Source organism: Agelaius phoeniceus, chromosome 1, assembly GCF_051311805.1.
Source record: "Agelaius phoeniceus isolate bAgePho1 chromosome 1, bAgePho1.hap1, whole genome shotgun sequence".
In the NCBI taxonomy this organism is placed as follows: domain Eukaryota; kingdom Metazoa; phylum Chordata; class Aves; order Passeriformes; family Icteridae; genus Agelaius; species Agelaius phoeniceus.
In genome coordinates, this window is record NC_135265.1 from 13,860,362 (window position 1) to 13,885,036 (window position 24,675).

Sequence of the window (24,675 nt, forward strand, 5' to 3'; positions counted from 1 at the left end):
TTTGGCACTGAGCAGTGGCTCTAAAGCTGTTCTACTGCTGCTCTCCACAGACACACTCCTGCAGCGTGCTCTAGTCATGTGTTATCATAGTCAACAACAGATTAAAACCCAAAAGATGGCCTTATCAAGTGATTTTGTTGTCATTGCTTTTAGCTCTACTCACCTGTTGCACCTTGATGGGCCTGATATCCTACCTCTGCCAGGGCTAGTTAGTTGACTTTGTATTGGAGAAGACAGCTTGGCTTTGATTACAGATTTTGAATCTTTGCAGATCAATTTAAGCTGTTGGGCTTCTTCTGTGAGGAATCAAAACATCCTTATGCTGTATAACACTGTACTGAATTTTGGAAAACCTACACATTTACTGTCATAATCTTTTCAGTCTTGAATTAAATAGATTACTGGTGGCATGTCACAATCTGTCATGTATTTTAGCTCTTGGGGATTCTCCTGTTTCATGCGAGTCTTCCTTTTTACTGATTTCAGCAGCTGCAAATACTTTTAAGGAAGACAACAAGAAGGGAAGGCAATAAAAGGATGTGAGGTGGAAAGAGAAGTGGGACTGAGTATGGAAAAGAGAATAAAATAGAGAGGAGGGGAAGAAAGAAGATTTTGAGGCTAATGAAAGGAAAATAAGAGAAATCCGAATGAAAGAGATCACGTGTCACCTCTTTCTGATTAATTTTTTCTTATGTTGTCTCCTTTAAGTCAAGAACTATCTTAAAAGCAGAGTTCAAATTTCAGCTGTTTGCTTTTGCCCCATTCCTCTTTCAAGTACATGATTCTGGTCATAGCATGTATTTGGAAATTTTTGGAAGTTCTCAGTGAGTAGCTCTGCTGCAGCAGTGAAGGTGATCGTGTATATCCTGGTCACACTCCCTGCAAGGAAATGTGTAACACATTTCCTGCTGGTCCTTCATGCTTTGACACTTGACTGCTGGCCTGTGCCCTAGAAAAGGCTTTCTGCAGGTGCCATGGGACTTTGCTCAGGAGCAAATATTTATGCAGGAGTGATAGCATGTGTTTGCAGCAGGAGTGTATTTAACTCCATGTGGAACAGAGATGAAGGTGTTCCAAGTGCATGCCCGTATTCTTATCCCTCTAAATTCCTGTGCAAATTGGAAAGTCTCTGCTGTAATATCCTTACCCCATGCAGTCCTCCCTATTACCATCAACACAAGCAGAAGCTGAGCAAGGGATCTATTTCCCTTAAAGCTTTATCAATGTTTTCCTGCAAACATCAAGATAACATGGTTTTGAAAGCCATGACACTTTCCCATTCACTTTCAGTCCAGTGAGGATGAGAACAGGGTGTGAAATTAAACAGAGATTCCTAAAGAGGAACACCAGCTGAGAAATATATTCTTAATATGTTTATAAACCACATGAATAATTTGTGAGGCAGAATATATGTTCTATCATGTTTTGATAGGCCTTTTGACTAACATATCCCGTGGGTGTTCCTCTTCATGTCACAGGAAGGTATTTTTTCAGGAATGCTCATCAATAGATAAAACCTGATAGTGGCAAATAACTTGGCATAGCTTCTCTTCAGCAAATGGGTTCCTCTGGCAGTATCTGAATTTGTTCCACCTCTGGCAAGTACTTGACAAATGAGCCCAGTAGTGTAGCTCTGTGTTGATATTGTTTATTCGTTATTTGGGTAGAGCAGATAGGGCCTGAGGGCTTGATCCAAAGCCCACAGAAGTCAGTGAAAAGACTCCATAAACCTTTTTTAGTCACTGGAATTCTGTATTCTGTGTTTCAGAGCTTGGAAATCTGTGCCAAGAACTTCATCAATAACTGAAAGGCCGGAAGAAATGCAAAGAGCAAACTTCTGAACAGGCAGAAAGAAAAAGAAGAAGGAAAATAGCCAATAAATTCTCATCAGAAACAAAATGTCTCCAAGTAGCTTTTATAGGTGAGGCTTAAAAGTGAAGTAATTTCTGACATTTTCAAGGAAGTACCAGGCTTCTAAAAGCTTTAAGACAAAACTCAAATGGACATTTGAGAGTCTCAAAATCATATATTCTATAAGTACCCTTTAGTTCAGTCTACTGTATTTAAACACATTCGCCTAGATTTCTGATGCTGCTTTTAAATCTCTTAAATTCTGCTATTTTTAACAGCTTTATTTTTACGATTTTTAATAGTTGCTGGTAATTGATAAGTTGCACAAATTTAATTTTACTGATGATATGTTTATGTTTGTGTTCAATATTGTAGGGCTAGGCAGCAATTACCCCTCTACTTATATTATCTAGTATTTTCCATGGTGGGAAATATTGTGTTTAGTTTTTTATTTTTTAGGTTTTGGGAAGCTTTGATGGCTGAATGCCTGGAGCTGTCCTTTGAAATTGGTCAGGGATAAAATTCCAAATCTGTATAAGTGCTTCTTCTTTGTCCTGTGAAATTATGCATGGATTTTCTGGTCTCAGCTGCTGACATTCAGCGTTCCTGTTCTCCCTTTTCCTTTCCTCTGTAAAGATTGCTGAATGATTCTAATGATTCTGCTTCCTTACCCGTGGGTTGCCTTTAAGGGCCCACATCAAAAAGTAACTTAATACATTTTAGTTCAAGCCTTCCCAGATCTCAGCTCAATAAGCTATTATTGATAAAAGTTAGAGAAAGCAATTCCATTTAAACAGTTCCATGATGGCTGAAAACCACCAGAGCATTATCAAGAAAACTATTCAAAATCCTTGAACATAATTCTTTTAAAAACAGCATTAAGACCAGCATAGATACAGAAAAAGAGAGTAGTGAATTTACCTATACACATTCTTTAGCCCTAAACACCTTCCCACTACCTGAAGTTGCTTGAGACACAGGTTGGAGCCCCTGGAAAGGGTAACAGTCTTGTGGCTTTTCTTGAAAATCATACATTGTTCTTTGCTACAATTTCCTTCTTCTATTATACCACAAATAAAGTTCTTGTCTCCCCAGATTTGTGTGTCTGCATCCCCTAAGTCTAACATTAATACACGTATGATTCTGTGACTACCTTTTACTGATTTGAGGGCTTTTCAGTCCTGAAATCCCAGACTCTTTTGAGAAGTTCTAGAAAATAAGTTTTTAGTCAGTTTCATTTCTTTTTTTCAGATCAAGGCTAGGCACAATTATTTAATAAGCTTTAATGATTTTCTAATTCATAAAAGAAAATCCCTTACTCCTTTGTGGAAGAACCGTCTGTATGGCAGGAAAAAAGTCACAAAATATAACAGCTGAGAAATCAACCCACTGCTATAGCTGAAAGATTATCCATGGAAAGATCTCAGTCACAGACATGTTTACTTTGGTTAAATTTCAGAGTAAAATGTAAATGATTCCAACTTTAAATTCAGAATTTTGAAGAAGTTAAGGCTTTACCTAATAACTCAGCAGAAGTGTTACAGCAGGTAGCTATCTTAAATCATTAAAAGTAGTACTGTTTGGAATATCCCTAAAGCATTTTCACAAATGGCACTTTAAAAAAAACACTGTAATTCTTCAAGGAATACTCTTGCTGTTCAGTTTGACATTGATCATTCTACAGTACTGAATGAACTTTAATTGGCTTAAGGAAATATCTTTATTTAGAATAGAATGAACTTAAAACATACTGTACCTGGAGTTGGTATTTTATTGTGAAACCAGGGAATATCTGTATGCCATGAAAAAACTACTAAACCTGAACACATCCAGAATTATTCCATAAAAATTCTCTAATGTAGAGTATAAAGGTGGGATAAACTGTGAGACAGCTCTGGAAATCAGCATCATTCCACTGTCTGAATATTTTAATATTCACATAAAAAAGGCTTTTTATAATCTGCATTTAATTGCAAGATTCTCACTCCTTGCATGTTTGCAGTGTCTACTCAGGGGCTTTCAACTGGTTGGCTATTTTGAACAAAACTTGACTAGTGATTATTAGTAGTTGCAAGCTCTGATTCCCTCCATCCCTTGCTCCACCACCTTCCTGTGAGACAGATGATGTCCTCATGGAAATCCTCCAGCAATGTACTGTTAATAAATGAATTGTCAGGTTCTGTGGAGTGTCAGCTCAGAAAAGTTCAACATCCAGAGCTATGTATGTGCCACCCATATTGCAGCGTGGATAGTAGTGGTAATTTTTGTAAACCAGCAACTCTTGCCAATTCTTCTCCTGATTAGTATAATCCTTTTCTCATAATCTCTTATAATAATGTTTTATACTTCATTTATCTTACATAATTGGACCTCATACAATCTCACAGCCTTGTTAGATTTGTTTTTTAAAGTTCATTTTTGCTTTTAAGGAAGAACAAAACAAAAACTATATGTGGTAAATTTTATTAAAAATGTTTTCAGAATGGTGTATGTATAACTTGTGTGTGTATCTAGTGGGGAAGAAACTCAAATCTTGGAGGTTCTCATTCCTGTTAGGTCTATCACTATTCATGTGCAAGTCTTTAAGTTTTGGCCTCAATCAGATCCCAGGATAGACTTGTTTTCTTGTGCTTCATTACTGATTTTTCCCGTTTCACACATTTAATGGAAAAACTATCAGTATTTCTTTCTAAACTGTTGGAGTTTTTTTCCAGGAGAGTGTTAGAACAGCTGGGAAAACTGCCAAGTAACTTGTTAAAGACAGTAGGAGCAAGAATTAAATCACAGAAAAACATGAAAAACCTGTAGCTGTGTCTGAACAGTGAAATAGTTACTGTTGACCAGCAACAGTATTAAGCTTTATAAATATCAAGTTTTAGAGCAGTGTGTGAAAGCTTCTAATATGCAACATTATGTTTTAGCAGATAAATGCAAATGACAACCAAAGTATAATGTGGAATATTGCAAAGTCTATGACACTGTAAATTCTTGTTAAAAACAGCCTGGGAAGAGGCTCTACTGACTTCATGTTTTCATAGTCCTTTCTGCAAGTTTCTTAGGTGATGTATATTAAACCAAGGATTTATAGCTCTTTCATCCTTTCCCAGCAGCTCTTATGATCATCTAGAAAGTACAGAAGCAGCAGGTTAGAGGACATTTTCATCTTTTTCCAATAATAAACTTGATGAGCTATGGTCATAAAGCTGCAGAGTGTACCCAGTTGTCTCAGTCATGAGTTCTAAACTGTTTACACTGGATTTATTTTATTTCTGCCTTTCTGAACTCCTGCATGCTGTCTTTATTCCACACAAGTGAACACTGGGGATATGACAAAATGTAACATGGCAGGTGTGCTTGTTTCCTGCTTTAAAAGACAGACTATTTATCATATTAAATTCAGAAATATTAATCCAGATAACTCAGGTGGGTAACAATAATAAAAATGGCATCTAAGCAAAAAATTATCTGTAGGTCAGGAAATGAATTCTTTGATCTTGTGAGTGTCCCAAAGCTTTCCAAAACTGAAATTAATAGAAAAGGTTCTATGGATTTCAATGAAATTGAACAATATGCATGGAACCAAATTAATATAAACTGACTCCTCCATTTTCCATACTGGAAACTCTTAACTAGAATGCAAAGGGTTAGGGATGCCATTCTCACCCTTGACTTAACAGGGCAATAATTCTACCTTTGATGTTTTAAAAACATCATTAATCCTGCTCCTTACCTCTGTACCTACTAAACCGCAGACAGCTTTGCCATTTGTACCAGGTTTGAAGTTCTTAAATTTACTAATACTGTTGCTAAGGGAACAAGAGCATTCTGCCAGCTGGGACAGCTGCTGGGCAGGGAGCACCAGAGGACACGTGCTGAGTTGTCCGATGTTGTAGAAGGATGTTGACATTATGTGCTACAAAGATTGCTTGAATTTCACACCTTTAGTGCTGTGTATAAGTTCATGAAAAAAAAATTAAAAAAAAAGAAGAAAGTTTTTTTAGCTGCTTTCCTGTCTTCCAAACTCTGCTTTCACTCTAGTTAAACTGTTTTACCATTTCTACACAAAAGATATATATTGTCAGGCACACTGAATGACCAATGAACTGTGCAATTCCATTGTCCTCAATGAAATCCGTGGAAAAAAGTGCACGATACCTATAAACCCCTATGACTTCTGACGGCTTTGCGGAGGAGATTGCTCAGCGGTTCCATTGATGCCGGTGTTACTGATGATGCAGGAGGTTTTGCACAGTGTAGGTCCTGTTGCGTTAACAGATACCCCAAAGACCAGGGAGGCCATCGGGCTTCGGCCGTGAGCGGTGGCTGTGCCCCCGGCCCCCGGGAGGTACCGCAGCCCGCCGTGCTGCCCTGCCGAGCCCCTTCTCTGCGGGGCCGTGCCTCGCTTTCCGGGAGCCGCGTACCTGAGGCAGGGCGGCGGCAGGAGAAGGAGCAGCAGCGGTGCCCGCTCCGCCCAGTGCACCACCGGGGCCGAGGGACCGGGATTTCGCGGGGCTCCTTGTGCCGGTGCGACCCCGGCTCCGCATCCCCGGTACCCGGCGGGGCAGAGCGAACCGGGGGCAGCCGCAGCCCCTCGGGCTCGGTCGGGGCACTCTCTCCGACCGTGTGCGGAGCCCGCCGGCTCCCCCGCCCCGTCCGCGCTGCCGGCGCCCCGCGGAGCCGGCCGGCTGCCCCCGCCCCGCCGCACCGCCCCACGCCTCCGGAGCGGGAGCCAGCGCCGCCGCCCGCCCCGCCCGCCGCCGCTGCGCGCCGGGGCAGGAGCCGAGCAGGTGGCCGCGGGCAGCGCTGCGGCATGTGAGCGGCCCCCGGCCCTCGGGAAGGCAGCACCGGCCCCCGTCCTGCGCTGCCCTCCCTTCCCCGCGCCTCGCCGGGCCGGCCGCGACGCCGGGGCGGAGGCAGGGCGCCCGCAGCGGCAGCCCGGCGGCGGCCGGGGGCTGAGCGCCGCGCCCCGCCGGGGGGCGGCCGTGGCGGAGGGCGGAGGGGAAGAGGAGGAGGAGGAGGAGGAGGAAGGCTGCGCGGGGCCGGAGGAACGCGGGAGCCCCCCGGCCGCACAGGATGAAAGTCACGGTGTGCTTCGGGAGGACGCGGGTGGTCGTGCCCTGCGGGGACGGGAACATGAAAGTTTTCAGCTTGATCCAGCAAGCGGTGACCCGGTACAAGAAGGCGATCGCCAAGGTGAGGGGCGCGGGGAGCGGCGCCCGCGATCAATATGGCGCTTCCCGGAGTGGGGAGGGAAGAGAGGGGGAAAGTCCGGGCTGCCCCGCCGGGGGGAGCGGCGGGAGCGGGGCCGGGGGCGGCCGGCGGCGGCGGCGGAGCCCGCGGGGAGCGAGTGCCCGGCGCCACCGCAGGGAGCGGGGGGCGGGGGGGGCTCGGCCCCTCCGCAGCGGCCAGCGCGGCCCCTCCGCGGCTCCCCGCGGGCGCCTGGCGGGCCTCGGCCCTTTGTTCGCCGGTGCCCGGCGGCCCCCGGGGGTGTCGGTGCGGGAGCCGCCCGAACCCGGCCGGCAGAGCAGCGCGGGGGCCGGCGGTGCCGGGTTTGCCCCGGGGCGGGCGGCGGGGCCGAGGCGCAGCGGGCCGGGCGGGAGTCGCGGCGGAGGGCTGGAACTCCAGCTCCAGGCTTCCCGGCCCTCCAGGCCCGGCGCTGAGGGCGGTGCGAGGGGACCCCGCCGCAGGGGCGTCCGGCGGCGCCCCGCGGGCCGCCCTCCGCGCCGGGCGAGGCTCCGAGGGCCCCCAGCAGCGCGGCCGCCCGCGGCACCTCCGCGCCCGCCGGGCCGCGGGGGAGGCTGCGCGCTGCGGGACGCTCCGCGGGGCCCCGGGGTGCGGGGGGCGCCGGCCCGGGCCGCGGCGCAGCCCGACAGCCGCCCCGCCGGCCTCCCGCAGCCCCATGTTGAAATCCCGGGCTGTGCGTGTGCAGGCAGTTGCAGACTTGGCTTTCCCTCCATGGGCAACTTGTTGGGCTTTGAGTTTCTTCCCTTCCTTTTTTTTTTTTTTTTTTTTTAATTTTTCTTTCTCTCTTTCCTCTCCTCCTCCCTTTCCCCCCCTCCCCCCTCCCGTACTTTCTTGCTGCTGCAAACTTCTTTTTAATCAACTGGTTTGTTGGGCAGTGTAACCATCGTTGGCTGAGAGCTTCGGCAGTGCCTTTCCCCTTTCCTCTGCCTTATCGATCCAAGTTTTAGTTGTGCTTCTCCCCCTCATCCCTTCTGAGACATTTTACACTTCTGATCCTGGAAGTTTTACTTTGGCAAATGCAGACTGCCAGGTTGTCCTGAAACATGCAATGGAAGGAATATTGTGAGGCATTCATTGATTGGTTTGAAGTGATTGGCGAGAAAATTTTTAAAATCAGTTTTTTCATAGAGAATTCCAAATGCTGGAAGAAGAAAAGTAACTGAGTTTCCCATCACCTCCCCACCTGATTCCTAAAGAGCATGGTTTTGAAGACCACAAGCATATTCTGATTCTATCTGGAAAAAGTAAAATGATTCTCAAGGATACGGCTGTGGCTGCATACCAGCTGTCATTCATATACAGCAGTTAATGCAGATGGCAGTTTACTTGCATATAGGAGACTGTGGCTGAAAGTACCTCTCTGGTTAAGGTAAAGCAGTGAACACTCAAGTGAGACTGTGGAACACCGAATGCCTCATTGGGCCATTCAGATGAGAAGTGTTTGCAGCATTTGATCTTCGGTATTACAGCATTAATAAAAGTAATTATTTTGTTGTGTTTTGTTCCAAAACTGGCCCATATAACTCCTGTGGCAATGGGCTCCATCCTGGCTTCCAAGTATTTAGTTACATTAAGGGGTAGCAGTTGCCTTCTGCAGCATAATGTTAAACCCGGGAGGGATTGAAGTTATAAGCACAGGGGAGACACACGACAGTCACCAGGAAAAGGTTACATCATTGCAAATTTCATTTCGGAACAAAAGTGGCCCACCTGTGGAATCCTGGGAGGGAAAAAAAGTAACTCTGAATATTGCCATGTAGTTAAAGAGACAGTTTGCAGAGGGGCAGCCAGACTTAGACTGGTATCAAAAGCTCTGCATCCTGGGTTAAAATGACACAGTGGTTTTATTTATTAGTATTTATATGGTGGTTATGCTAAATGCCACTGGTATGGACTTGAGGTAGCTGCAATTACCAAGATTGTTTCTATTAGATGGAAATTCTGTGGTTGGAAACAGTAGCAGTGTCCATGGACTTTCTCTGAGTGTTTTATATGGTCACTGTCAAACCTTACTTCTAACTTAAATTTGCTGAACATTTTCTGTGGTGATGTTTAGGTGGGAGGAAACTGGATGTTACAGTAAGTAAGTTTTGTAAGTAGGTGTATAATACTGTTTGCTGTGCTTGCAGTAGTGTAACATAGTAATTGTATGGTTTGGATGCTGGAATTCCACAGATGACTGTATTTTCATAGCAGTTAGATGGTTCCTTTCTGTGCTAGTGTAGCAGATGAGCAAATCTTCAGTTCCTAAGGAGACAAGAAAGGGGACAAAGTAATTCCTAACTGAGAGGATCAAAGTATATGTGCCCATATGAACTTACTGTCTGGCAGCCGGTATCAAGCTGACACTGAAATCTACAGCACCACCACTATGCTCGTATGGAAAGAAGCATATCTGGTGGAAGATTATTCAAAATATTTGAATGAAGTTTTTGGTTTTCATACTTACAGGAAAAGCAGCATTTCTCATCCTGCAAGAATGTGTGTGTCTACAATGTGCATCAGTTCTTTCAGGAGAACTCCTTGAGAACTGAGTTGTCAGCCCTTCCCAAATTTCCCCCTGCTTTGTCACGGTTTCCCAGTTGTGATTAGCAGTAGGTGATCTGCACAGTGCACTTATGATGTCCCTGTGCAGTTGTAGTGAGGCAGCCCAAAACCATGCTTGGAGAGTGCCAGCAGTGAATAACTTCAAAATTTGACCTCAGTGTTCTGGCTTGGTATTATTTAGGTTGAAGAGACATGTCGAGAATGGAAAAAGTACTTATGGAGAACAATCCACATAATAGTACAGTTCTCCTCTCTGTAAAATTTTAGGAGTTCAAAACATACAGATAGCACAACTGCAGATAACTGCAGTTAGTTCTGGGTGCTATGTCTTTGATGAGGATTCTGAGTGAATCCTCAAATTTATTCAAAAATTTATTATGGATTAACACTGCTGTCAGTGCTAAGTCTTTGTGTATGAAATTAGTTATTAATATGACAGGTTGTGTTTAAAGGCTGGTCTATGTAGTGTGTATAAATTTTTCTGTTCTTTTGCTCTTATTCCAAGAGAAGCTTTGTGTCTGAAACATGATGCATTCTTTCTGCAGGTTGTGTTTGCGGGAAATGAACAAGCAAATGATAAAAGATATTTGAAATGTCCACCTTGTTCAGGGCAAGTGGAGTCAGCAAAATCGATCATGTTAAATGAAACCCAGTTTTCATGGGGGCACGCTAATGGTGCACTTTGGTGTGGCTGGATGGGGTGATGCAGCCTCTGGCACAATCCCTGCCTGAGCCTTAAAGGAGTACAACTTGGGCAGGGGACAGCTGGCCTGAGGAATGGTGGTTGCATTTTCCAGACCCTGCTGGTCAAGGGTTGTGGAGATTTAGAGTAGTGTCGTCCTAGCAATTAATTTAATGGTTAAAAACTTGCAAGAAGGTAAGGGTGATTTAAGAGGGGAGGTCAGCCACATCTGAATGGTTTAATGTTGATGGCAAGAGATGATGGCCTGCACCAAAAAGGAGAAAGCAGACAGGCAATTGAGATGAAACATTCTTATCAAATATTGAACCAGTGTTAAAAGGTGGAAAATTATATAAAAATGATATATCGAGCAACTATTGAAAGAAAGTAATTGTGCATCTTGTAATTTTGGTTTGATCTAGATGTTGCCAGAGATGTTTCTGACTTTTTTTGTTGACTTTTCACAGTCAGCATAATCTCTTGTGCTTTGATTTTTGCAGAGGATATTGTAAGCATTTTAACTTTTATCTTATTTTTCTTGCAAGTAAAAATAGGTATGCATAAGCAATGGGTAAATATAATTAAAAAAAAAATCATGTGATGTAAATGAGCATGGTAAGCAAGAATATGAAATAGGAAATTGTAGATTTGCTGGAATTGTTCAGTGTCATGTTGTCCCTAGAGGAATTGTTTGGTTTCCATGATAGTTCAGGCTGATGCCCTGCATATCATGAGCTTGCAGTGGTGTTCCTAGATGTCATATATAACCCTAATTTTCCAGTTGAAATAAGTAAATTAACAGTTTTTCTGCTGAATCAAAATTATTTTAATAGAAGTCTTGAGACACCTTTTCCCTTTCCTATGCCAAATGCTGTAGGAGATGAAGTTTTGTGGGGGTTTTGATGTTGCATGGAACAATACTTCAGTTGTTAATTTGAAAACTGCAGTGCAGTAATATTTGTGAAAAGAAATTGTAATCTGCTCTTTGATAGTGTTAGAGGCTGTTGCTGATAAGAGACCAGAACTCCAGGAGAGTTGGCAGTGTAAGCAAAGGTAACAGGTGTCAGATGACCATACTCTCATGTAATTTCTACATTGGGGGCTTTGGCCACCCAAAGCTTAAAGCTCCATCTCTTTGGTAGGTCTGACATTCATCAGCAGGGAGTTGTGAGGGAGGAAGGTTGAAGCCTGAGTGATGGTGTCTGTGAAGCTTGCTTTTTTTTCCTGTTTTTGATTTTACCCCCCCCACCCCAGTGCCAGCTAGTGGGGATTATTTGCTTAAAAGTCAGTTCTCAGACAGCTGGTTCTCTGTCAGGTACACAACGGCAGCTTTGATGCAAGTTATGTTCTGTAGAGCAAACAGTTGCACAGTTCCTCATGACTGTGTCACTGGGGCATCGTTTGTAGAGCCTAACACATGGCTGGGTCGGTATGAAAATCTGCTGATTTTACTTGGGCTTTGTGTTGTTCTTGGCACATTCTCTCCTTGAGCCTGACCACTAGGTTTTTGCCACAGGCTTAAATGGATCTGCCACAATGCCCATTCAGTGACCCCTTTGGCAATACTCAAGGGCAGCAGCGGCTAAATTTAGCATAAAAAAAGATTTCAAGTTCTTTTTGATTGTGTGTGTGTTTTTTTCTTTTTTAGATTTGGATTTAATTTTTTATATGTGCACATCTCAAACCTTTTTTAAGTAGAAAGAAACCTTACAGGCGATTTCCAGAATACAGAATACACAGGAATCCTCTCAACCCCAAAAAGGAACCAAAATGCCAAAAGAATCCTTGTCACCCCTGCTGCTCAGTTGGATATCAGTTTAGTTCTGGCTGACACCCCAGGATGATGTGTCTGGGCTCTGCATTCAGTGTTGGCTGGGGACTATTTCAGTCATTTACCTGAGGTCAGCCAGGATTCCGTGGGGCTCTGGGCAGTTTTCTCCAGCTGGCTCTTGACCTCTTCACTGACGCTGGGCTCCCAACAGTGCAGTGAAACCCAGCTGATAGGAACGTCATTTTGCTGGGGCTTGGTGAGCAGCACTGGAGAGATGCTAATTTAAGGAAGATCAGTACTGAAATGGGTCATGGTTGCTTCACATTTAGAAAGCTGCTGTGTGATCCTGCAGGTTTGGTGCTGGAAATGCAAGGCTACAGTGATGAAGTCCCTCTGCTCATTATGGAAAACTTTGTTTTAACTTCTTTTCTCCAATTCTGTCTGCGTTTTCAGCCAAATCAATGTTTTCCTGTTATTGGCTCATCTGTAAATACAGGTGGCTCTTGCACATGGCTAGAGAAGTTGCAGGGCGAAGGTAGAAATGAACCTTTGGGGTGAATGTCCCTGGCATGGGGACTTTGCTGTACAGCAGTGCTGTGCCCGAGGGACCTGGGGCTTGCAAGGCAGGGAGCTGCACAAGCCCTGCCATGCCCTCTCTGCCAGCTCTTGCCTTTGTTCTGTGCCATCCGTGCTGCAAGGGAGGAGGCTCATCTTAAAAAGGCCTGAGAGCCATGCTGGGGCTGTACCCCTGTGATTTGAGCAAGCAGACACTTGGGATTATTCCAAGCTAATAAAGAAGGCTGAATTCTGTAGTGTTTAAAAAGAGGGTCTTGGGAAGTGGACACCCTGTAAGCCCTTCAGCTTTGGAGGTGCTTTCAGTGAAGGATGTGTGTGGTACTGCTGGGGCTGGCTGGTGTGAGCAGCACCTATCTCTGCCTGGATGGGATGCACCATGGATTTCAGTGTGGCATGATGTGGTTTCTCAGTGTTTCACTGTTACTTACAGAGATCAAAGTGAAGTGTGTGTTTGTGGAAGAGTGGCTGGAGAGTGATTTCCCTTTGAGCAAAGCACCATTCAGCTGCTGAGCAATTCCTGTAGCTCTGAGGAGAGCACTGTGGGGGAGACTGTGAAAATGCTCAGTGCATTTGGGGAACGGTTCCTGCAGGCAATCTGGGGTTTAGGGAGTTGCCAGCCTTTCTTCTCCTGCGCAATATAGCCTTCCACCAGTGGAAAGCCATCTGATTCTCATAGCTTTTTACACTTTAACTTCACTTATAACAGTCACAGATGTTTTAGCTCTGTTACAAAAACACCACTGGAAGTAACACTTTCTCAGTTGCACCAGACTATGACATCTTTTGGTCGTGGCACATTTAATCTGGTAAAAGAAGACGGAGTAAATGGGGGAGAAATGCTGGTGATCTTAGTTAGACAGAATATGGTTCATGTAGCTTTAAAACAATTTCCTGGTTCTTCAAAGGAAAACAAACCGTTTCATCCAAATATAAATTGAATGGATAAAACATGCAACAATGCTGAACCAGTGCTTATGTATATTGAAAATAAAGTGGAATTCTTCTAACATCAATCCAGAAAATAGCACAGATGTTCTCACTCAGAAATATTTTCTGAGCAGTAAGAAAATAAAAAGTGAAGCAAAAAGTATTAAAAAATTCTGGAAGATACTTTAGGGCATCTGTGCTTTATTTTTTTTTCCCTACTTTTTAATATACATTATATATTTTCTTTGTTTCTTTGAGGTCATTTTGATGTAATGCTCAGCAAGTCTGGTACTGGAAAATGGATAAAAAACCACCAAAAACCAAACTGCCTTTGAGCTAAGTTACATAATCCAGTGGGGCTGTTTAAAAAACCAAGAAAGTAAAAAGAAAAACAGCAGCACAGACATACATAATACTTGTCAAAATGACTAATATTGCTACTGAAAGAGAAATGAGTCAAATTTTAAGTTGGGGAAAATAATTTTAAATTAACAGCAAATATTAAGGCCTTTTTGTTTTTTGAGAGAATCACATTAGTTGCAGTGTTAGTTTTTTTTTTTTCCCTATGGGTATTCTTAGTTATTTTCTCAAGTTGGTCCCAGGTATTTGTTAAATTTGAAATAATTTTAATAACTATTTTGTTGCAGTATTTTTTTGTATTCTCTCTTTTTTTTTTTTTTTAATTAGGTAACTTGTTGGTAACTTATTTTCTACTTCAATTCCCTGTGGCAAAGTGATGCACATTAATCACCTATTTAGTCCCAAACAAAAGGAGAAATGCAATTCCTACTTTCATACTAAAACTCTTGGACTGCATCCCACGCTCTGCATCTCAAGGCTGGGGTCTCTGGTGCAGGAGAGGAGGAGTGAAGACCCAGAGGGTTTCTGTGCAAGGAGATGATCTTTGCTGTCCAGGAGCACAGATGAGCATCCCCTGGAGCTGGGCCCTGGGGTGCTGCTGTGTTCCTGCCAGAGACCATGGTTTGGTGCTGGATAAGTTGGCTGGTGTTGCCTCCAGCTTGTTAGGATGTCTGTGGTGACAGAAATAGGGCTGGCAGAAGGGAAATGACTGTGGGGAGAAGGATGATCTTCTGTAGGGTTGAAAAAAAGGATGGGGTGTCCTTGGAGTTTGGTGAAAGGAAATGTGTAGGGGGATACACTATAAGACAATAGAGGTAGTATAGAAAGTAATCTTAACCCTTAAGGAGTTGCAGCTGAGCCAATCATTAGAGATTGGGAACAGGCCTGACTTGAACAGGCTGCAGCTGTAGCCAATCAGGAGAGTGCTATAAAAGAGTGGATTGGGTGGCTGGGGGGAGCTGGGCTCAGTTGGCTGCTGTGAGAAGAAGGAAGAGTCAGTGCCTAGAGGAGCTGCCTACGAGAAACATCAAGGAGGTATGAAACTCTGGGAATAAGGAGACAACAATGTGAAACCTTTGCAATATAATGATAACAGAAATGCTTTTGAAGGATAGATGGATATGACTCCTGTTGCTTTTTTTTTTTTCACCTGAGTGGGAAATGGGAGTTTGCATGGAAGCAAGACACCAGTGCAGTACATGAGGTACAGACAAACAGAAAATGGAGAGATGGGAAGAAATGGGTTAACTTGGTGTCCTGGAGGCTAGCAGTCCATTTAGCAAGAGGATGAAGAATTGACCTCAGTGGTGCAACAGATGTCACCCAAAGGCTTTTTTTTTTTTAAATTAACCTGTGGAATTTATTATAGGAAGCTTTTCTTTCTGGGTAATAAGCATAGTGAAAGTAGTGTATCCCTGATTTGGTGGGGAAAATAGACTCTGTTTTGGAAAAGCAGTGTCACATTTTTGGCCGTACTCTCCCCATTTGCTCATACTCAGCCTGCTGCTGATGCAGTGAAATTACGGATTTGTTGCAGGAGGAGCAAGCTGGTATATCATTTGCAGTTTTCTTTTTAAGTGGCAACATTTATAGGATTTTTTTTTTCTGGGTGTGCATGTCTTTACGGACTCAGAATAGCAATTTAAAATGTTTCTGGTGTTGATGTGTATTGCTAGAAAAAAAATAGTTACGTGGGTATAAAGTATTTTAAATGGTGATAGAACTTCTGGGAGTGCCTGTATGTTTGTGTGTGCACCCACTTAGGTGTTTTCATTTGTTTGAAGAAATGTAGCCACATTTAGTAAATGGAAAAGTAGTTTCACCTTACCCCATGTTTTTTGCATGTGCTTTCAAAGTTGTTGAGTTACTCTATCTTCCCCCTAGGCAAAGGCCACATAATGTTTTTTTCTCCTTTGTTAAATGTCAGAAGCAATATCTTACTTGTGAGAACCTTGCAGCAATACACATCTTTGTGCATATAACGAACAACTTTGTTCCAAGTTCTTAAGGACCCGAACAGGAAGGAGCTGAATTCAGTAAATATTGGAAAAATTACTTCTGGGCTTGCTGGAGTGTCTCTGAGACCACACAGCTGAAAGTTTTGTTGCTATAACAACTTAAATGACAGTTGAAAAACCCCCATAAATTGGAAGCTTTGGAGCCTTTTGCTTCTTTAATAAGCTGCTAAGTGAAATAACAAAGCTTGATTTAATTTGACCTCTTCAAGAACCTGTTGGACCATATATTATTTGTGTTGTTTTAAGTGTGTATTTGTTTGTGCTGTCAGTTTGCCCCTCTGCCTTCTTATGAAGACTCTGTGCCTGCAGCTGTGAGCACCAGGAAAGGAGCCAGCTACCAGGTACCAAAAGAAGAAGAATTTAGGTAGCAAGGCTGTGGTGGCCATCCATTCCTGGTGAATGAGCTCTGGCCTCAGCACTGTGTGCAGCCTGAGGAGGGAAGGGATTTTACTCAGCTTGAATTTGTCTCTGGCAGTAGCAGGCTGCTGGAAGACTGCTAGCCTGAAGTGTTAGGCTTTGCTAAAAGTTGAAAAGTATTGTGCAATTATAGTAATTTGGAGAGTATTACAATAGGAGGAGAGTAGTCATCTCTATACACCTCAATTGTTCTGCTGGGTGTTTCTGGTATTTGTTGTAGAGATGAATGCTGGTTAAGAGAAGAAATGCTGCTGCTTTTGCAGGGAGATGAGGGGAGGTAGCCCAGCAATGGCTGTGGCTTTCCTGGAGTGGGGTAGCCAGCTTTGCAGGGCTCCTGTGGGGGGGTGTGTGTGTGTGGGGCTCAGTGAGGCAGCAGGTCAGGTTTGCATCAGGGTGAGCGTGTGCCCTGGGTTAACCCCTAAACACTGCCAAAGCTTCTCTCCTGGCATTGTAGGAACAAGGTACCTGGGGGTGGGGGAAAGGACAAGACCCAGCACAAGGGACTTGTCCACCCTCAGTCAGACTGAGCCCTGTCTTCTGGACATGGTGCAAGTTCAGAGCGTTGTTGCCAAATCCTCTATTGAACATTTTTTTAATGTCATTAAGAATACTGATGTGAGAAGATAGGTTTGATGGGTTTTGGTATCATTGAGTATTTTTAATAGCAGCTTTAGTTGCTCTTTCTAGTTTTTTTTACAAATGAAAAATAACATAAATAAATGCTCTCTGTAATAATGCTGGAAAATTTGAAGTTTGAAAAAAGAAATATCAAGAAAAAGTGGACTGGCTGAAATAAAGTAGCACTTTTAAATTCAGGGTAGTGTGTTAACATAGGCTCTCTTTGTAAAAAGGCCAATGAATGTGACTTTAAATGACTATAACTGCAAAATATGTATATGTTTAAGAACTTGCATTTGAAGAGAAAACCTATATTTTCTGGACTTAACTAATTTCATCTGAAAGAAAATGTTTTGCTCTGTATGTAAAACAGCATATTTAACTTGTGGTTGTGTTAGGCAATGGATTAGTCTCTTCACCATGTACCCAGTGATCATTCAGGAACACAATTCTTTGGTAAACTAAACCCAGATGTTAAAGTGTGTGAAATGTAATCAGTGTCTTATAAGTCTCTCCTTTATTAGTATAGCTGTTTGAAGTAAATTCCTGATGACCCTTTTGTTGCTTTGGTGTTGCCATAAAATAGCTGTTGTTAGCTTGAAGCCCCTGCTAAATTGGAAGCCACAGGTAATGAACATCCTGTATTGTATCTTTTGGTGTTTATGAAATATTTAGCTCAAAAAGCCTTACCCTGTCTCTGTGGAGGTAAGAAGTTTGTTTTGCTGCTGGAATTGCCTAGCTGAGGAATGGAAGCAGCAGTGAAGGGGAGCTAGCTTGTATGAAAAGCTAATTTGTGCTGAGTTAAATATTCTTGTGATATTTGAATTTGTGGTCATTAGCTTGAATGTACTGCTGTTTACCTTTTAGCACCTGGAAAAGTCTAAACAATCAGCTGAAGGGAACTGTATCCTAAATCTGCTTCCAGAATACTTCTTTACAACTGTGTATTTCAGACTTGATTAAATCTGCTTTTTGTGGTGGTATATTCCCAGTGGCTAGTGTAAATGGCTGAGGAAAGGTTTGGGCAGTGCTCTAGTGTTGTCCTGTGGGCTCTTCAGTTTGATGAGATAGATCTGCATAGTTGTTCCCTTTATAAGAATGCTGTCAAGGTGGACCTGTAAATGCTTATGCATGCATATTGCTCTTCTCAATTAAAATCCCAATATTTACCATAGCCATCCGCTGTACTTGAGTCCAATTAGTATTAAATGGTCTTTATTCTAAATTGCTTCAATTTCATAGTTCAGTACTTGCTTGGTCTCGTGTCAGAACAAAATAAAAAGGCTTTAAAATTTTGCTCTATGTGAAAGTTATTAAACTATTTGCAATCTTTAAATCATAATAGCTAATTCTGTAAGCTGTATGTCTTGTTTTCATAGATGCATAGAGTGGTTTGGGTTGGAAGGGACCTTAAAGATCACCTGCTTCCAATCCCCTTGTCATAGGCAAGGACACCTTCCATTAGACCAGGTTACTCAAAGCCTGATCCAACCTGGCCTTGAACACCTCCAGGACAGCAGAGAAGTTGCAGATTTCATGGGTTTTATGGGTGGTCTGTGTTACCCTTTATAAGACCATGTATTATGTCTGTGATTAGACTGCTTTAACTCTAGCAGCCTTCACAAGCTGCTTCTGATTCAGTGAGCCAGTGTTTTGTTGCCTTCTGAAAGACTTTGTTTCCAAAGGCTGGTGGATGCCAGAGACATGGTGAATAGAGAGAATTAAGACACAATGAGTCCACATTTTTTTCTTGGTCACTCTTGGGGATTAAAGTTGTGTGTGATACTGAAGTAAAAAATAATAGCTGTTCTGTAATTAATTAGTGTTTTAGAAACATGCTGTGTTATCATTCAAAATTTTCCTGTCACTTTTTTCAAAAAGTGAGCTGTTCCTCCTGAGCTTAAGTGTGGAGTGTGATAATTCGCTTTGTGTTTTGTGTTACTCTTCAGTGTAAGGTAGAAGCTGAGATAGGAAGCAGAGATCTGAACTCAGTTTATAATGAACAGCCCTTTGCAGCCTGCCTTTCACCTGATGGGCTGTTAGGAAAGCCAGCCTTTGGGGAAGACCGCATGGCTCTGGGTTTGTACATTATGTCTAGATGCAGTAAATGAGAGGGTCAGTTCTTTGCAATTGCAAATTGTGCGTTTGTCAGCATGAACAGCAATTCAGAGACAGCCTGGTGCTGCTCACTTGCTTTGCTGAGAGAAAAGGGCTGTGAGATCAAACACTGAGCTCAAAGATGCCAAAGTCTGTCTATTTTAACTTTGTGGCTCCCCTCTCCCTCTTTCTGAATAAGTAGGACTACAAATACAGCATGATATGTAAAAGCAAAGCTGTGGAGTCCTCCCCCCCACTGCTTGCATCTTTATATAGAGTTCATTCTGCTGATCAGACTGTCACACCTGCTACCAGCCTCCTTCAGAGAGCAGATTGCAGCCTTGCAATTTAAGTGCTCCTAACATATGTTGGTGATATACACCAGCAGCAGGACAAGGCTTTTAGCTTTGACAGGCTCTACTGGTTTGGGAATGTTGGTAAATGGACAAGGGAGAAAAAAAATAATGGAGTAATTTTGAAAAAAAATTAAGTAAATATGCAGAAGGATAAAGTGAACTAATGAAATTTGCCGCTTGGTTGTTTTGGTTTTTTTAAAGCATGGATTTTAATACATATTATGCTTGGTATAGAACTCCACAAATAAAACTTTCCCCTTTGTGTTGTGACTTACACTGTTGCTCTGGTCATTGCCAGGGTGTTGAATTTCCACATCTGTACCCAGACTCGCTGGTGCTGGGTTGCACTTGCTGTGTCCCATTGCAGGCACCAGCTCTGTTGCTGCAAGGTGAGCAGAGGCTCTGATTCGCTGTGTGGTTGGGCTGCCATAGTATATTCCACACTAGTAGATGAATAGTTTTTATAACTTATTTTTATTATAGGATGAACTACTTCAAATTGCCTAATTTTTAACATGCCGGTAGGGTTATGTGTACAGGTTGTGCAAGTTGTTAGAAAAGACTGAATATTTTATGTCCCTACACAGTTAAAAGATTCACTAACTCAGCTCTAATTCAGAAGTCAGAGCATCTTCAGAGAAGTTTAATGTGGCTTCAGTAATATACAGTAAAAAGTGAGTGGTACTTTTTTGTGAAAACTATTGCTTACTCCATTTTCCTGCTGCACAGGAGCCTGAGTTATAGAAAGAGATATATATAGGAGTGAACAGGAGAGACTAAAAGTGCTGTGGTTCAGATTTAAGGAACAGTTACAGTGTCTTTTGGTTCCTTTCAGAAACATTGGCTGAATCTTGTGGTGAAGATGCAGGAAATAGCTGGTTAGTTTTGCTTTCCTGATGCTGTGATTTGAGAAGGGAAATGTGTGTATCAGTGCCCTGCTTCTTCAGCTGTGAAAGAGGGCACAGAGTAGGAGTGGACTCCTTTCTATCACTGCTTACCAAGACAGGCCTGCATTAACTGGGAAGCTGTGTAGGTTTATTCCAAACACAGATGATGGAGTACGGGATTGCTCACCTGGGAGCAGCATTGTGTATTCCTGTGGCTCATTCTCTGCAAGGACCTCATTAACACATGCGTTTCACAACAGCACGATGTTAATTGCAGGGAGTACTGGCATTAAGTCCTTCTGTGGTTTGCTCTTCATCTTTCTTTGACCTTAGGAAAGAGAAATGTACTTATTGCTTGTACTGCAGCAAAGCTGTGATGCACCCATCAGTAGTAACAGCGTGCAACACCCAAACTATCTGCAAGGAGATGGCTCTTCAGCACCCACTCCTCTTAGCAGGGCAGTTTTCTTCTTTGCTTTGCCACCTTTCCCTTCAAAAACAAAATCGGCAAGCAAATGTCATAGCAGGAGATGGGCACGTATGGATTTATCCCTGCAGAGTGCATAGAGAAAGCAGGCACAGGAGGTCACTGGCTGATCCAGGACCACACAAACAGTTTGGACCCAAGCTGGAAATAAAGTGCTGACCTGCTGACTCCTTCATTGCAGGACTGTCTTTCCTCCCTAGTATGGATGTGGTAAAATATTGCTGTACTCAGGCCTTCTCCTGTCCTGTAGCTCAGACACTGTATGAAAAGACACACCAAGCTTCCCAGGCTGGAAAGAGAGTAGCTTGTGGTAATTGGCTGTTGGAAAGAAAGTCTCTTAGTTTTAGACAAGTGTGGAGTCCATCATGTTAAACTGCTTAATAATGTCTGTTGCTTATGTAATTTTTTCCAACTTGGGTTGAAACTTCCATATAAGATTAGTCCTTGACAGTGTAGGATGTTGATACCAGTGTTGTTTAAATGTTTATAACTTAGAATGTAAATAAAGGAAATGCTTTTGTTTGACTTTAGTATAGCTATCTAAAGGGATTTATAAGTAGTGATTTTTGTTTAAGTGACACACTGAAGCCAGACAAGGTCTGTCAGTGATGAATTTGCTTTAAATATGAGAAAATTGGAGAAGGGAGAATATTAATCCATTATAGTAGAATTCAAGTCAGCATTTCATTTTTTTTCCCCATTCAAGTTCTGTAATACTCTCTTAATACAGAAGTGTTGTAAATAAAGGTGGACATGGCCAAGAAATCTGGGTAGTGGGTAAGTGCTGTAATAGTGTTCAGCTGCAGGTAAGAGCGAGCTGTGTTCATGGTTATGCCATTTTTTTAGATTGATGGGGTTAATTGCCTTGGTATGAACTCTCTAGCTTGTAGACTACTGTGCTACAGATGCTGATTTATAAGGAGCTCAATCTACCAAAACTTTTTAATCCCTTCTGCATACAGTGCTGAAAAAAGGTGTTTTCCCTTTGTTAGGTGCAAGCTGTCATATTAGGATCTCTATATTATAATTATAATGTTGTATTAGGATGGATCTCTATATTGTGAATAAGAAAAAGGGCTGCAGTAGGGCTAGAGACAGCAAACAGGCAAGTGCTTGCTGTAGTACAAATTAAATAATAATAGTATTAAACCCTGAAAATTGGGGTTTTTCAAATCATAATAAACCAGTTCTTTCAGAATGATTGATTTGAGTTTATCAAATGGTTTAGCTTTTGTATTTTAAAAGCATTCTACAGCATAACTGCCATTTATTAATACTGCTTTTGTTGAAGCCTTCAGGTTTTATTAACTGCTGTAATAGTCATTGTGTGATCTCCAGCATTCTGCAAAAATGTGGCTGGTGGACTATGCAGCTGGGGGAATTTATGAAATAATTTTAGATGATACTATAACTGTTTTTCATCTTTTTCCTCTAGAACCTGTGTTTTCAAGTGACTCTGCACAGCTTTGATAAACATGCTGTTACTAGGCACGGAGAGCCTGAGAGATTTCCATGAAATCTTGTAGAATATATTTCTTAACAATTTACATGAATTATTTTGTGTTTCTTGTTATTTTGACATATCCCTCTTATTTTAGACAGCTTTCTCCGGTAGAAAGCTCCTGAGAAAAGAAAAGCTGCTTGTATTTAGGTTTAACGGTCCTGAGGGTAACAGTACTGATGCTTTGCTTCCTTAGCTGCCTGTGGAAACAGCTGTTCCTGACCTGTTCAAGGGCATCTCTGTTCCTGGCTTTTTCAGGAAAGTTCATTCTGTTCTACTACATTCTAGCCTTATTGTTGTCTTCTGGTGCTGTTTCTGATTCTTACAGATGATTTTTGCACAGTAGTGTCCCCCCTGTTTTTCGAATGTGCTGCTTGTACATCAAAGATTCTAGTTTACAAGGTTTCCTCATCCTCCTGCATTTCTGAGTTGTATAATGATGCTATGGAAAGAAATAATGATACTTTGCAAACTAGTACTGTATTTGTTTTGTTTTATTTTTAGGCTGCCCACTAGCTGTCTTTCAGCCTTTCTTGGAGCTTGTTTTTTAGGTGTTTTAAACTCAGGCTATTCCCTATACCAGAACAGTAATCAAAGAATTCTGTGCTGTCCTATTAATCTTGCTGATTAACTGATGAGATGAGTTGTTCCTTTAGGCATATAATAGCAAACAGAAGGGGTGGCTGCTGGGCAGGAATGGTTACAAGAGCAAGCTTTTGCTCCAGACTCTCTCCTGAGCTCACCCTGTGAGGAGGATTCACAGTGAAAGATTTTTAAGCTACCAGCAATACTGTCATGGGAGTCCTGCAAATGCTGCTGAGTCAGGGCTTTTAACAAAAAAGTTGAGTTTTATTGAAAGCAATTGAATTGCAGTGAGTGGTGATGAATGGATGTATGGTGGTAGGGCTCTGCAAATTCAGATGTTGATATTTTTCTTTACCTTGTACTTTGTAAGTGGGATGTGTTTCCAAATGAAGATTGTTCTGAGAATGACTTAAAAGGCTATTTCTGTTTCTGTTCTATCCCAGGTTGCATTTATATTGAATTTGTACACCATTATATAACTTTAAAATATTTATTTAAGAGCTAGTGATACATTTTTTTCATGTGAACACTTTTACTTAATGTTAAGAGGGTGTATAGTCAGCATTTCATCCACAGAAAATGCTTTGGATGAGCTTATTACCAAGCAAGCTGGATATAGAATCAATATTAGAAAAAAACCCTCTGAACTGAGCAATGTGAAATAGAGGAAATAATTTAGTTAAAAATGGAAATTGATAATTGTCTGTACTATATATCTATATACTTTTCACTGAAGTACAAAGCCTATAAAATCAGCTATGTTCATTGATTTACAGATTGCTCAAACATGACTGTGATCTGAGTCAATGGAACTTCTTTCCTAGGAGAAACCAGCATATCCTGAGGGTCAGAAACCCTGATGGACACTTCATTTTTGAATCTTGTTTCCAGGCAGAAAGCAACATGTTCTCATTTTTTCTCCATCCTCTCTTTTTTATTGTTTTTTCCCCCCTCATCTGGAATTGATTGTAGCAGTGGGCACTGTGTTTTCACAAACCAAGCATGCTTCCATACAATTGTGATGTTTGCTTGCTGCTTTGTCAGTCCAGGGCAAACTGTTCAATCTCTTTTTTTTTGTTGTTTTTTATGGTACCTCCTTTTTATTTCACTTGCACAGTGCATGAGCATGGCTGTTAACATTCAGCTGTATTTGCACAAAAGAATAAACAGGAGTTATCCCAGCTCTACTGGCCACTGAAATACCTTATCTGCTTTCCTGTAATTATTAAAAAGCTTATTCATGTTTTTCCCTGTATCTCATCTACAAAGCATAAAAACTTTGCCAACATCTTGTAGCTTGTGCTGTATGAATCAATGGAGAAAATAGTCTGCTATGTGTCTGGAATTTGATATTTACCTATGAAATCTGGAAGGTAGAGCATCTTAAAAAGCAAATGATCTCAACCCTTCTTTTCCTGTACTTTGTGAGAATGCCATGCTTAGTAAATATACTTTGGAGTCTTGGAATGAGCATATATGGTACCAGGCTGCTCAGGGTAATGGTTATTTTGTTGTGGTGTGTTATGGGATCAGGTTTGGTTAGAAACTGGGTAGAAGTACCCTGAAATCAGCAGAACTGTGCCAGGCAAAGGGATCTGCCAATACAGCTGCCTGTAAACTTCTGGAGCTAAAATCTTAATGATGCCCATTTGGCATTTTGTGACTTGCAGTTTCTTCAGGTAGCAGCCCTGCAGTGGGATACATGTGGTGTCATGAAATCTGTGCAGTGCAGCTCCCCACCATGAGCAGGG

At 42.2% G+C, this 24,675-nt stretch overlaps 1 protein-coding gene across 12 annotated transcripts in view; it reads left to right on the plus strand.

The window, feature by feature from the left end:
* Positions 1-6,807: 6,807 nt before the first annotated feature.
* PARD3 (par-3 family cell polarity regulator) overlaps positions 6,808-24,675 on the plus strand; it is a 446,494-nt gene continuing 428,626 nt past the window's right edge. For 4 of the 12 annotated variants that reach the window (XM_054645725.2, XM_077173231.1, XM_077173286.1 and 1 more), the window contains exon 1: positions 6,813-7,044. In XM_054645725.2, coding sequence (XP_054501700.1) covers positions 6,925-7,044 — 120 coding nt within the window. In that variant the 5' untranslated portion in view covers positions 6,813-6,924. Of the gene's footprint in view, positions 7,045-24,675 lie in introns of all 12 variants that reach the window. The other 8 variants (XM_054645709.2, XM_077173170.1, XM_077173311.1 and 5 more) reach the window with 5 other exon arrangements.